Source organism: Prunus persica, chromosome G3, assembly GCF_000346465.2.
Source record: "Prunus persica cultivar Lovell chromosome G3, Prunus_persica_NCBIv2, whole genome shotgun sequence".
In the NCBI taxonomy this organism is placed as follows: domain Eukaryota; kingdom Viridiplantae; phylum Streptophyta; class Magnoliopsida; order Rosales; family Rosaceae; genus Prunus; species Prunus persica.
In genome coordinates, this window is record NC_034011.1 from 9,378,173 (window position 1) to 9,392,802 (window position 14,630).

The 14,630-nt window shown below is 37.9% G+C and overlaps 2 protein-coding genes across 2 annotated transcripts; one reads left to right on the plus strand and one right to left on the minus strand.

The window, feature by feature from the left end:
* LOC18783253 (cucumber peeling cupredoxin) lies at positions 4,276-5,500 on the minus strand. Its single transcript, XM_007216086.2, has 2 exons — positions 5,073-5,500; positions 4,276-4,855 (listed from the first exon to the last, which is right to left on the minus strand). Exons 1-2 carry the CDS (start codon positions 5,245-5,247, stop codon positions 4,383-4,385), a joined length of 648 nt encoding a protein of 215 aa, XP_007216148.1. The 5' UTR covers positions 5,248-5,500; the 3' UTR covers positions 4,276-4,382.
* LOC18782894 (F-box/kelch-repeat protein At3g06240) lies at positions 11,426-14,526 on the plus strand. The gene is made up of 3 exons (XM_007216723.2): positions 11,426-11,832; positions 12,164-13,495; positions 14,181-14,526. Exons 2-3 carry the CDS (start codon positions 12,168-12,170, stop codon positions 14,293-14,295), a joined length of 1,443 nt encoding a protein of 480 aa, XP_007216785.2. The 5' UTR covers positions 11,426-11,832; positions 12,164-12,167; the 3' UTR covers positions 14,296-14,526.

The following is a 14,630-nucleotide window of genomic DNA, read 5'->3' on the forward strand; positions in this document are numbered from 1 at the left end:
GTGGTATTTTCCCCCAATTCCAAGGTTTAAAAGGATGTTTCAATCACATGAGACAGCTAAGAGTCTGACTTGGTGGCATGCTGCTAGAAAATCAATTGACGGTCAGATGTCTCATCCGGCGGATTCCCCGTCTTGGAAACTTCTTGATGATAAATGGCCTGAGTTTGGTAATGAGCCGAGAAACTTGAGATTGGCTCTTTCATCTGATGGATTCAATCCCCACAGTTCTCTAAGTAGCAGATATAGTTGTTGGCCGGTTATCTTAGTTACATATAATCTCCCTCCATGGCTGTGCATGAAACGAAAGTTCATGATGTTAACCTTATTGATTTCCGGTCCTAAACAACCCGGAAATGATATAGACGTCTACTTGGAGCCTTTGATTGATGATTTAAAATCCTTGTGGGTTGGGATTAGAGGAGTGTATGATGCACATAATGGAGAATACTTTACACTCAGAGCTGCATTAATGTGGACAATTAATGATTTCCCCGCCTATGGAAACTTATCTGGTTGTGTTGTTAAAGGATATAAAGCTTGTCCAATATGCGGCGATGATACACCTAGTCACAAGTTGAAAAATGGCCACAAAATTTGTTACATTGGGCATAGAAAATGGTTACCAATCAATCATCCATATAGGAGGCAACGTGCAGCTTTTAATGGGAAACCTGAATATGGCATACCTCCCGAGCCATTAACCGGAGAAGAAGTGCTGCATATGGTTGAAAATGGTGACAGAGTTTGTTGGAAGAAGAAATCAATATTCTTTGATCTCGAGTATTGGAAATACCTTCCTGTAAGGCATGCCCTAGATGTTATGCACATTGAGAAGAATGTTTGCGATAGTATCATTGGTATATTGCTGGAGATCCCTGGAAAAAATAAAGATGGGATTGCTGCTCGATTAGATTTATTGAACATGGGGGTCAAAACTGATTTGCAACCCGAGTATGGAGAAAGACGTACTCGTTTGCCTCCTGGGCCTTGGAATTTGTCAAGAGCAGAGAAGAGAGAGGTTTGCAATTCTTTCTATGGTATGAAGGTCCCTGAAGGTTATTCTTCAAATATTAAAAATCTTGTATCTTTACAAGATTCAAGACTTCTTGGCCTTAAATCACATGATTGTCATACCTTAATGCAACAATTGCTCCATGTGGCAATTCGTTCTGTTTTGGAGAAGCCTGCAAGGTATGCAATAACTCGTTTGTGCTTCTTCTTCAATGCTATATGTGCAAAGACTGTTGATGTTTCCAAGCTAGATAAGTTGGAAGAAGATGTAGTAGTTACTCTGTGTTTGCTTGAGAAGTACTTTCCCCCTTCATTCTTTGATATCATGGTTCATTTAGTAGTACATCTTGTCAGAGAAGTTCGTCTATGTGGGCCAGTATATTTTAGGTGGATGTATCCGTTTGAAAGATATATGAAAGTGCTGAAGGGGTATGTTCAGAATCGTACTCGTCCCGAAGGTTGCATTGCTGAGCGGTATATAGCTGAAGAAGCGGTAGAGTGTTGTACTCAGCATTTATCTGATGCTAGTACAGTTGGAGTGCCTTCAAGCCAAAAGATGGGACTTTCAAAGCCATTATCAGGTTGCACAGTGAGCGTAGTTGATCAGGACCTGTTGAATCAAGCACATCTATATGTCTTGGAGAATACGGAGGAAGTCCTACCTTATATCGAGTACGTATGAGCTTTATTCTTTAAGTTTCCATTTTAAATTATTTCTTATGTTTATCTTCTATATTTAGGACCGTAATGCTTGAATTTTTCGTGTCATGTAGGCAACATATGATTCACATCAAGACTGCTTATCCAAAATTTAGAAAGAGAACAAAGTGGCTGCAGGATAAGCACAATAGCACTTTCATTCAATGGCTACGCTTCAAGGTATATATTGTTGAATAACATATTTCTCTTTTAATTTTCTTCTTATTTATATGTTAGATTGAATTAAGATATGATTAATTTGCAGGTTCAAAGTGAACTTGAGGAAGACAATCATGGCGTATCAGAAAATTTAAGGCGGCTAGCAGCTGGTCCAAACATGTCAGTGCCATTATATAGGAGCTATCTTATTAAAGGTATTAAATTCAATATCAAGGCACAAGATGATGTGCGGACAACTCAAAATAGTGGAGTTTATTTACTTGCACATACCATGCAAGTTGCTAGTGCCAAGGATAAAAACCCAATTCTCTCAAATATGGGTTTCTATGGTGTCATTCAAGAAATTTGGGACCTTGACTACCAAAAGTTTACAATCCCAGTCTTTAGGTGTGATTGGATAGATAGTTCTGGTCTTGTAGTCGACGAACTTGGATTTACCCTTGTAGATTTGAGTAAAATTGGACATAGGAATGACCAATTTGTTTTGGCTTCTCAAGTCAAACAAATATTTTTTGTTGACGACCCGATGCATCGTGGTTGGTCGGTAGTGTTATCAATGCCTAATAGAGAATATAATGATGTTATTGGTGATGAAGTCTTAGGTGATGTGATAATTGAGTGTGAGCCATTTACTAGAGGGATGCCAAATGTTGACACATTTGATGAACTGGTGGGTGAGTTAGGCGGTCAAAATATTCGAGATGGGTGTGAAGATATATGGATTGAATGATGCTTATGTAATTGGCAGTGTATGACATTAATTTTGTAATATATTGTAATGTGATTTCTTCACTTTCTACGTTCAAATAAAACACGACGTTATTGTGAACCAGTTATTCACCATATTTACCGACGTCTTAAAGCAACGTAACAATGAAGAACCACGACGCAATTGTGAAGCAATTATTCAGGATATCACGTCGGGGAAGGATTAAGAACCGCCATGTAATTCAAAATAACACGACTCCAATCCCATAATACCGACGTCTAAAAACGAGATATATAATCTGAACGTTAAAAAATACGACGTCATCATACATTTTCCACGTCGCAAGTTCTTTTATAAACGAAGAGGAACGAAATGAATTCCGACGGAAATTCATTATAACCGCCGTCTAATAACAATTAAACGACGTTATTTGTAATAGGCTCTCATCATAATCAACGCCGTCTATATGTTCTGTAATACGGCTCTCATTTATTTGGAACCGACGTTGTTTAGAAGTTCAACGTCGTCTATATTATTAAGTGCGTCGTGAGTAATGATGATAGATATAAATACAACGTCGACTATATAAATGCCACCGACGTTGTTTCGCATTTCAACGTCAACTGTATAAATACATACGTCGTAAATAATGACACTGACAACTACTTCCACGTCATCTTTTTTAGAAAAATCGAAGTGGAAAATTTATTTCACGACGGTTGTTTGTAAATAAGAGACGTAGTATATTTCAATAACGTCGTCTTCTCATGTATTTAAAGGCGTCATATTTTTTCTTGTCGTGTAAATTATATTTAACGGCGTAAAATTTTAGTTGTCGTCTTTGTATGTATATCTTGCGGCCTTGTTCTTTTAACATGTGTCATATTTTTCCTTTTTAACGACGGTGATTTGTTTGAGTTGGTCGTCTATTCTCATCCTCGACTATTTTCTAGAACTTTAGCAGACTAAACACGTCTGTTTTTATTGTTTTCCGACGTTGTTTTATTTAACAACGTTTAATATTTATCGTCGTTGTTTGTTTCTGAAAATATGACGTATAAATTTTGTAATACGACTCTCATATATTTGTAACCGACGTTGTTTCGTTTTTCAACGTTTACTCAATAAATACATACGTCGTAAATAATGACACTGACAACTATTTCCACGTCATCTTTTATCGAAAAATCGAAGTGGAAAATTAATTTTACGACGGCTGTTTTTATATATGCGACGTAGTAGGTATCAATAACGTCGTCTTCTAATGTATTTAAAGACGTCAAATTTTTTATTGTCGTGAAAATGATATTTAACGGCGTCGTTTTTTTATTTCCGTCGTTGTATGTCTATCTTGCGGCCTTGTTCTCTTAATATGTGTCATATTTTTCCTTTTTAACGACGGTTTTTTTAGAGAGTTGGTCGTCTATTCTCAACCTCGACTGCTTTTTTAGATCTTTTTGCAGTACAAAGACGTCGTTTTGTATTTGTTGATGACGTTGTATATTTTAACAACGACGGGGATTTAGCGTCGTGGTATATGAGGGAAAAGATGACGGTGGATTCCACGACCATTGAAAAATCGAATACACGACGGTGATTTACCGTCGTCTTTTTGCTTTTTTGTAGTAGTGATGCTAGAATTATAGAGATCGAAATTAATCATTTATTAATGAAAATGTGCTAAAAATTTATTAAAACAATTCTGTTATATAAAACAGGTACAAAATACAATCACTAACAATCATAAGAACATGTCCATCTCCCGAGTCTTCACAGAAAATATCTAAAAGAACAAACCCATGATGACAAGGGACAAGAAGGACAAAGAGAAACCCGCCACAACAGCCGGTGAAGAAGAATTATCAGGGGGCGGGGAAGACCGGGGAGTAGCCTTCACAGTGGGCCCGCCAGCCGTGGACGGTGACGGTGACGGGACTGGAGCACAAGCAGCAGGGTTTTTCGATGACGGTGATGGTGTGGTAGGAGGGGTAGTGGCCAGTGGTGGTGGTGGCGCAGAAGTTGGTGCAGAGGGCGAGGCTCCAGGGGCGGCGGCTGAGACGGTGATGGCTAGCTTCTGGCCTGACTGGCAGTGGGTGCCGTAAGTGCAGATGAAGTAGTTGTCGCCTGCTGAGGTGAGCGTGACGTTGGCTGGGCCTGTTCTGATGGACGAGCCAATTACTTTGTCCCAGCTGCATGAGTCGAACGATGCTTTGGGTACTTGTTGTACATCGTGTTCGTTGGTGGCGAAGTTGAAAGCTGAAGAATTATTAAGAAATAACGTTTAGTGTGAGAAGAGAGGTAAGTAATTTTTAAGAAAAAAGAATCAACTAATACTTAAGTTATATTAATCTAAAGGGTAATTTAAAAATCAAGTAATCTCATGAGAATTAGGTAAGACCTAACGTCAAATAATGAGTTCCCAATTGACTAGCAAAGACAATAGGTGTAAATTAGAAGACTTGAGAAATCTTACTGAGAATATCACCAACGGCGAACTTGTTAGCAGATGCCCAAGTGACATATTGTTGCCCAGATTGTGGAATGGCCCAACCTAAGCTATCTCCCACCACATGCGTTGTCTGTGCTGCTACACATTGCACAAACACGGCCACAAACACACCAAAAACAACCACCATTTTGCTCTCCATCTCTCTCTCTCTCTCTCTCTCTCCCTGTGTCTGTCGCCTTGTCTCTTAATTTACCAAATTGTATTGTACAGGTCACTGATGAATAATGAGAATATATGGAAACGATACATGAATTCAAGCCTATAAATAAAAACTCAGGAGTAGAAGAAAAACAAAAGGCAAGACTTGCTAGAGTCTTAGACGCGGCAGCGGCTTTGACAATGGAGGACAAGAGGGCACATGCAATGCAATTCAATGCATGACCAGGCACGCCTGTCATCTCAAATTGTATGCTTTTTGCATTTGTTGTTGGAGTCCATTGTGTGGAACCAAGACCCGAAGTGGCATGTTCCAACCCTTCTACTTTTCTACATGGAGTTGCAAAGAAGTTAGACGTTTCAATCATGCTTGACTATACTTTATTCATATAGTAGGTAACCATCAATGCAATTCGAGAATAAATAACTTTGATGATTTGGTTGTGAATATAAGTATAATTTATTCTTTTTATTAATTGGGAAGGGCATTTGAATTTGGGAGATTTGTTTATTTATTTTGGATACAAGTGATTAGAGGAGAGGAGATTCGAACACAGTTACATAGAACCTCTAATGCAGGGGAGATTCGAACACAGAATTAGTTGCTTGCAATTATTCTTGAAATTAAGTATTTATAATTATAAAATATTGGTTAATTTAAGAAATATCTTTGAAATTATAACGGTCTAACTTAGAATTTATATTATTGTTTTAAAGAATTCTAATCATTGCATGTTTTGTTGTCCAGTGTATCCCAATCAGTTTGTTACCACTAATGGCAGATCCAGGATTGTTACCCCAAGGGGTCTTAGTATAAAAGTTCCGATATTTTTTTTAACATGAAAATAACACTAAAAGATAATTTTCTATTATTTTCCTCTTATCGTTCCATAATTCTACACATAAATTAATCAAACCAAATAGTCAGCCATTTTTTTTAAAAGAAACAAATTTTATTAAGACAAATGAACAAACAGAGAGAGGACAAGAAGTCCATCACAAAATTAATCATAAACCCTAAATTCCAACAAATCAAATAATCATAAATAGTCATCCAATCCAATAAATCATCCACACACAAAATCATCAATATTCATCCATTTCATTAAATCATTATCCAATAAAAAATTAGGCATTATCATCAAACAAAAGAATGTAACACAGAGGTTTAAGTATACCAAGAGCAATAAATTTACAATATCGGTGATGGAGAGGGAAGAGAATAAAATTTTCAGCCATGTTTGAGGGTTTTGTTTTTGGGGGAGGGAGGGGAGAGATTTAGTTGGGAACTTAGGGTAGAGAATAATAAAATTTGGGGATTTTAGGAGTCCATTTGAGTGTTTGAGTTGAATGGAGAAGAGACATGGTATTTTATTACATTTATTTAAGTATTTTTATGTTTTTCATAAATCTTTGTCTCATGAAAGCCCACTCTCCACTTCAGAGAGTGGACAAGACGACCCAATGAAATGGGACATTGGAAGGGTTGTTGGGTAGATGCGTATATTAAACGTTGGCCAATATTTTCCAGATTTGGTAAAGTTGTATGATTGAAAGCAATGGGATGGAGGTATTAGGTGGGTTTGGACTTTGGGGGGAGTTGCTGGGCCATGCCATTTAAAAAAAAAGATTCCTAGGTCAAAACGACGTCGTTTTGCCCAGGATGTTTAAAAAAAAAAAAAAAACAGAGGCGCTTCTTCTTCCTTGTGCAACTCCTTTCTTCCTCAGGAAAAACGTCGAGCACGTAGTGTGCAATTCCAAGGGGTCTCTCCCCCAACTCCAAGGGACCTCTAAGCCTATTTTCATAGCTTACAAGAGGTTGTGCAACCCCACTGACCCCACTGTGGCTCTGCCACTGGTTACCAACTAAAACCTTGAAATTCTTCTTCCCACAAAAAAACAAAAACAAAAACAAAAACCTCAAAATTCCATGATTTTCAAACCCTCATATCAGGTTTAGTGTGTTGCTGAAATTACATTTGTGCCCGTTTAATTGTTTTTCCTGTGTTTTGAGCTCAATGCTCTCTTTGACATGAGCTCTGTTATATGCGAGCTATGAACACGTCTCCAAGCTCACTTTTCTGGGTTCATGATGATGAGCACCAATTCATGAAGGTTGGGCACCTCTTGGCTAGAACGACGAAGAAGCTCACAATGTTGTGTTCGTTAATGTGTAAGCTTCAGTATAGTGTTGGGCACGGCTGAAATTAACCCTACATTTCTGCACTTGACCAGGTGGAAAATCTCCACATTCGAGCTAGAGGAGATGGTGGCGATTCCTACATCATTGACATGAAACTTTTCGAGCTCACTTGCTCCGCTATAACTTGTAGAAGCTTTGCCGTTATAGCCAGAGGATTGAAGAGCTTCGGAGTCCTTGGCGCCAATTATGAGAAGACAAAAAGCATTGTTCATTCTGTAGGTCGTTTAGGTGAGAATGTTCGGTTTAGTGTTTTAGATATGTTTTCAATTCTTGTATTGAGATTGAAAGCGTATTGCAAGGTGGTTTGTGATCTTGAATTGTCTTGAAGTTGTGTATGATGCAAATTGCAAGATCAATTCGGCTACCATCCTCAAACAGATGGGCAGATTGAAGTTGTTAATCGGTCCCTAGGAAATTTATTAAGAAACTTGGTGGGAGATAATTTGAAGACATGAGATCAAAAGTTGAGCCAAGCAAAATTTACTTTCAATCACTCTATCAATAGGAGTATTGAGTTCAGTCCATTTTTTGTTACTTATGGCTATAACCCAAAGTGTCCTCTTGACCTTGCACCAGTTCCAGATTTGAAGCAAGTTATTGTCAAGGCAGAAGAATTTGTGACTACACTTCAGCAAATTCACTCAACAACAAAGCAGCAGCTTGAGGATGCCAATGCGAAATACAAGCAAGTGGCTGATGTGAAGCGCCGACATGTTGAATTTGAGGTAGGTGACTTTGTTTGAGCTATCTTGACTAAAGATTGTTTTCCAGCTAGTGATTACAACAAGTTGGTTGAAGGACAGATTGGTCCAGTGGAGATTATGGCTAAGATTAATCCAAATGCTTACCTTCTCAAGCTTCCTAGTCATATACGTACTGTCGATGTTTTCAATGTAAAACTTCTCTTTCCTTACCATGGTGACAGTTCTGATGAGGAAGAGTTGAATTCGGGGATGAATTCTTCTCAACCCATGGAGGATGATGCAACAGGCATCGCTCATAGTTTTATGTTTCAGTTTGACAGGTGTAAGATGCATAATTAATGTTCTAGGAATCTGTTTTAGGCAAATATTTTTGTTTTCCTATTTTAATTAGAATTTGGAGTTTGGTTTAGGAAGTAAGTGTGTTTTCCTATTTCAGCTAGGGTTTGGAGTTTGGTTTGTTTTCCCTAAGTGCTATCTTATAGCTAATTATAAGACAATTTTTGGCGTTGAATATTAAACTTAGAGGATTCTCTCTATTTTCCTATCAACTTGGTATTCTGCTGAAATCAACAAGGCATAGAACCCTTTTGCACTTGGTTATTCTCATCTAGATAATCAACAAGGATTGAAGGTTTATTGTTTTCTTTTTTATTCTTCATCATTCTTGCTATCACGCATTGCATCACCAAGGCTTTGGAGCCAGATATACTTTATGGAAGTTATGATGCAGTCAGATGACTCAATGTATGCAAAGGAGGGTCTGCTCAAATCCTTCTTTTGCCCTTTGTGAACCCTTCCTTCTGGATAACCAATGATTTCATAACAACCCTTAATTGCGTGGTTATCTAAATCACATTTGGTATACTTCATTGGAGGCCGATTACGAGTAGGGTCAGCATTGTGATTGTTCGACCGAGATTTATTGGACCTGGCAGTAGCCAAGGCTATGGCTTCAAAGGTTGCACCAGTTCAGACATGGTTCCCTGTTAGTTACTTTCTCTTTTAACATGTGCAAATACTGCCTCAAGTTCAGGTTTAGGCTCCATCCTCAAAATCTCTCCACATATTTGATTGAAATTACTGTCCAAACCTACAAGAAAGATATAAACTCGGAGAGGATCGATTTCCTTAGGTCTAGTTCAATGTCTCTTCGATGCTACATATTGCTTGGACTTAATTGATCAAGCTCCTGAAAAATCCCAGTGAGCTCATTGTAATATTTGGCAACTGATGCACCATTCTACTTCATTGTGAATGACCTTTTGTGAAGGTTATAAATTTTGGCTTCAACAGCACCATCTGAATAGGTTTTCTTGATTACCTCCCAAACTTGCTTTGCTGTCTCATAACAAATAAATCGTTTCATCTTATTGGATTGCATGACATCGAACAACCAACTTTTGAAATGGCAATCTAATACACAACATTTATTGTATGTCGGGTATGTGGCTGCATGTTGGGTCATTTCACTGGTTAAGTAACCATGTCTTTCTCGTCCAGCAATCTTTATCTCCATGAATTGATGTCATAAAGAATAATTATGTTTATCCAGTTTATCTCCTTGGACATTGACAACCCGAGTGATTAAATTTGATCCACCACTAAGGATTGATATGAGTTGATATTGTTGGGATCCTCTTCGATTTCCATGATAACGGTTCACGATGAAAATGACTGCTACTATTTCTGGTTTGAATTTTGGTGATTACTTTGATCGAGCATGATGACCTCGATGGCTGCGAAAAAAAACTCGAAGGTCTAGTTGCTGGATTTGGCTAATTGTAGACGTCTTGAAAGACTTAAGCTGCAAGTAGTGATTAAATGCCGTGAACGATATACATTGCAAGTAGTGATTGAATGTCGTGAACAACGTACGCTGGTGATTGAACATCACGAACAACGTATACTATGTTTGTGTAAATTTCTCATTGGAGAATATTTGCTTGTAGATCCTTCACCCTTTGAGCTTCCTTCTCTTTCTTCCTCGAAACCTGTAAAATTAAAAATAAGTAAAAGACCACACCTGGGAGGTGTTGGCCAAAGGCCCTATAATGCCTAAGTTAGTTCGATTGAATCTTTGAGAAACAATAGCTAAAAAGGGGTACAGAGTTTTCTGTATAGGGAGAACTGGGTGGACGAAGCCGTGTGTGGTGGCCGGAGCCGTGATAGGAGAGATGAGAGTGGTATGGCAGGCGGCAATGAAGGTGTTGTTGGCTTGGAGAGAGGGAGATTTCATATGTTTAAGGTTTTGTTTAATATTAACTTGTGTTTTGAATGTAGCCATGTATTTATAGGGCTCTAGGCATATAGGGTTTTTCAAAGAATGTCTTCTTATTTGGAAGGAATATATTCTTTCCCAAATTATAGAGATTGAATCAATTAGGGATTTCATTGGGATCAAATCACTTAATTGATGATGATATCTCCAAAATAGGATAATACCCTAATTAGGTGATATTATCTTTTCATTGGTGATTATATTCCCAAATAAAGATAATCCCATATTTAAGATAATATCCCTATTTTTAGTATCAATTAATTGGTCAAATAAATGGGCTCAATTAATTGACCTATGAGATATTTTTCTTGTCCACGTGGTGCCTTGTGATTGGAAGCCAAATTATTTGCTCCCACATTCTGCTGGTCTAGTTTTTAATGACGCAAGTCATGGATGATGTACGTTGCTGGTATGGTTTTTGAGCAATGTGAGTCATGAACGACATCTGCGTGAGTCTGGGTTTTGAGCGACATGAGTGGTGGTGGAACGCGACGGATGGTGATGCGGGTGGCAGCTGTTGCGACTGGGTTTGTATGGTTGTTGCAGCTGCGGAAATATGGTAGGGTTAGGTCAAGAGCCAGTCATGATTGATTGCTCTTATACCATCTCAAATTGGGTGGGAATTATATTTCATTGATATTATAATGTACAATAATAGGAAAGTTATATACAAAGCCTAGGAAACTATTTGAGGAATGTAATTATGATCCTATAATCTTTCATCATCAAATAGTCGACTTAGACTAATTAGGAATATACAGCTCATTTGACAGAAATAATGCCAGCCTACAAATATGATTAACACTAGATAAATCTGACATTGGGAAGATTCATGTTAGATGATATATATTTTTAATTATATCTTTTGGGGTGAGATTTAGTTATAAATTTACTCTCAATATGTATTGTCCAATTTTATTTTTGTTGTTGAAAACTTTGTTTTATGAAGTCCCGTTGCTCATTTAGCACTGGACCCCTAAAATCTCAGAGCCACTCTGCTTGGATTCAAATATCCTTTAACTCTTAGGTTTCTTGTTTTGACAATTTGTAATGCTGTGTGAAGAAAAACCAAAAACCAAAAAAAAAAAAAAAATTCCAAGCTTTTGATGCTCTTTCAGTGGTGAGAGAAGGTGGAGAAATGAACCCAAGGAGATGTTTAGTCCAAAAGTTGAAAGGCCCATTGGGCCAGTCAGTGCATAATCTTTTCCCGCCAAGCTGAACCCTCTTCCCGCCAAGTTGAACCCTCACGTACAAATTAGCAATTGCCTTCCCGCCTTCTGCCATTAGGTAAAACACTTCCGTCTCTTTTGACCCAAAAAAGCAAAAAGACTTCCATCTCTCTGCAAGGGGCTACTTTTTCGTAGTTCTTACCATTTTATCCAGGTAATACTTTCAGTTCTTACCATTTTAGTGTTTTAAACCCTATTTTTGTTACTAATTTTGTAATTTAGCTTTTCATTTTGATCATATGTTACCCTAAAATTCTCATTTTTCCTTCACTTGGATATTACGTCACTGATTTACTCTGATTTTTATATCAGTAATAGGAAAAGCATATAAGTGATTGTTTTTCCACTTCAGTCTGTTTTTCATTAGGTGGGTCAGTTGTGGATGTTATGCTAATGTGGTGATTTTGGTGTTCTTTTCTCTGTGGCACTTAACCACAACTGGCTTAACCCTTATTTATATTATTTTAGTGTCTTTTTATCAATAGATTCATGAAGAGGAAAAGAAAGTCTACATCTTGTGCCACCCAAATAGGGAACAAGGATGACCACATTCAAGAAATGGGTCCTTTTATAACAGATCTTCCAAAGTCTATCATTCACATGGTTCTACTAAAGATCCCAACCAGGAGCATTCTCTTGTGCAAGTGTGTATGCAAGACTTGGCATGGTCTAATTTCAGACCCTGAATTTGCTCAGCTGCATTTTGCACAAGCAGAGGTCTTTCCCATGGTCCGGCCCTTGGGTCCCGCACGCGTGTCGAGAACCCTTTACTTTGTTGAGCCTGAAGATAGCTCTGGTTCCTTTTTGAAGGACTCTGGTGCATATTACCGTTATCGTAAGCGATCTGATTTCCACATGATTCTTTCCAAATGTAAAATCCCATTGCGCAATGCTGAGCAAGTAATCAGTAACCACGGTAATGCCAATGTGATGCTTGATAGGAAACATGGCACTACAAGAAAGCCTTGCATCAAGATAAGGCGAAATGATCACAAGTACAATGTGGTGAACTCGTGTAACGGCTTGCTTTGCCTGTCTGATCCATTCTCCAATGACCCTGCTGTTGTGTGCAATCCAATAACCGGAGAATTTATAAACCTTCCCAAAGGTTCTAAACCTGAGAATGAAAAGATTTCAATCGATTGTGGATTCGGATTCAGTCCAAGGACTAACGAATATAAGGTGATAAGAATGTTTAAGCAAGGGACCCCTCGTCCCAATAGGGTGGCGGAGATACACACACTTGGAGCAGGTTCATGGAAATCTGTTGGTAGTGCTCCCTACTTAGCTAGTAAGCTAGCATTCACCACCTATGTGAAAGGAGTGCTTTATTGGTTTTGCGATGAGTGGTCAAGTCTTACTATAATTTCTTTTGACTTGGATACTGAAAAGTTGCAATCAGTTCCATCCCCGCCTTTTGGACGGGAGAAATGTCGTAATGTGGTCATGGGAGTTTTGGGAGATTGTATTTGTGTGTGTCATACAGATGATCTTAAAATCAAATTTTGGACACTGAATGATTCTGGTGCACAAGAACTTTGGAGGAAGAATATTTCGATTGATACCCAAGATGCTGGAAGGTGGCCGTATGGATCATTCAAACCCATGAAATACTTGCAGAATGGGTGTCTGTTGATGTTTAATTCTCATACTAATGCCTTCTTTTACTATCACCCAAGAAACCACAGTCCATTCATTTTTCTTAAGCTTCGTGGGTTCAAGTCAGATTTTGAGGTATTTAGTCATGTTCCGAGCTTTATTTCACTGAAGGATATTCTGGTGGGGAAGGATGTAGAAGTACTGAATATAAATTCAAGGTAAAGATTTAACCTTTTTGCATTATTCTTTTACCTTCTAAGACTTAATATGAATTGGTTGTTGTAGTCATGCTTTTCTAGGATGTCAATGTAGAAGATTCTTGATAGCATTCTTTTGGGAAATTGGTTTGCTTCTTTTTGTTTTGCTATTGGGAAGTTAACTCGTGTGTGGAGTTTCTGTATAAAATATGCCTCTACCTCAGAAGGCTTTATATATGGACCAACATTTATGCATGATTGTCATCTAAAGATCCATAAATAACTCAACATATTCATGAATTGGTTGGCTCCCAATCAATTTGAACTGTCGTCTATGTTTTGATTCAGTCTGCGATTGTACATGGTTGAGTTTTATCTTTTGGGTAGATGAAGAGAGCTTATTTGAATTTTGAATGTTGGAAAACAATAAATGCATTTCTCATTTTGGAATATCCTTGTGTAAAAGCCACTTTTTCAAAATTTCCATTAGTCATAACTTTTTTGAGGGACTGGGGCAAAGCAATTGACAACTTCTATTGATTCTGTTTTGTTATTCTGTCTGCATATCTGTTTTAAAATGGTACTCAGTAAGCCATTAAGAGAACATTAACCTAACACATTTGTTCAAGTATTTTTTTAAATTCCTTGGAAATGACCGGTATCTGTTCAAGTATTTTACTTTTTGATGTCACAACTGCTGATACAGGTGTGCAGGTTTGAAGCTGCTAGGAGAGACCAAAGCTCTTTTTCTGGAGGAAGATATTGCAGAGTTGGGATCAGATTTTTATTCGACTGACAGTTGCGAAGATTACGAAGATTGAAACAAGCACCCACACACCACACTGATAGAGGTGGTGCAGTCTAACAATGAGCTAAAACACCATTTTGTTAAAGAGGGCTGTGAGCGCCCTTGATTAATATTATATAGTTGGACACCAGAACCTTAATTGGCCTCTAACTTAGTGACCAGCTAGTGTTTTGTTTGATGATACTTCAAATATTTTTGGATTAGAAGTTAAATTTCTTGTTATGTTTATGGAAGTACAGTGATGTTAAAGGCTTTGCTTATATCATCTTTGGTTGATTTGGTGAATGAAGTATGTCTTCAGTACGCAAAAATAATTATTGACGCACTTACAACTCCTTATGGTGTTTT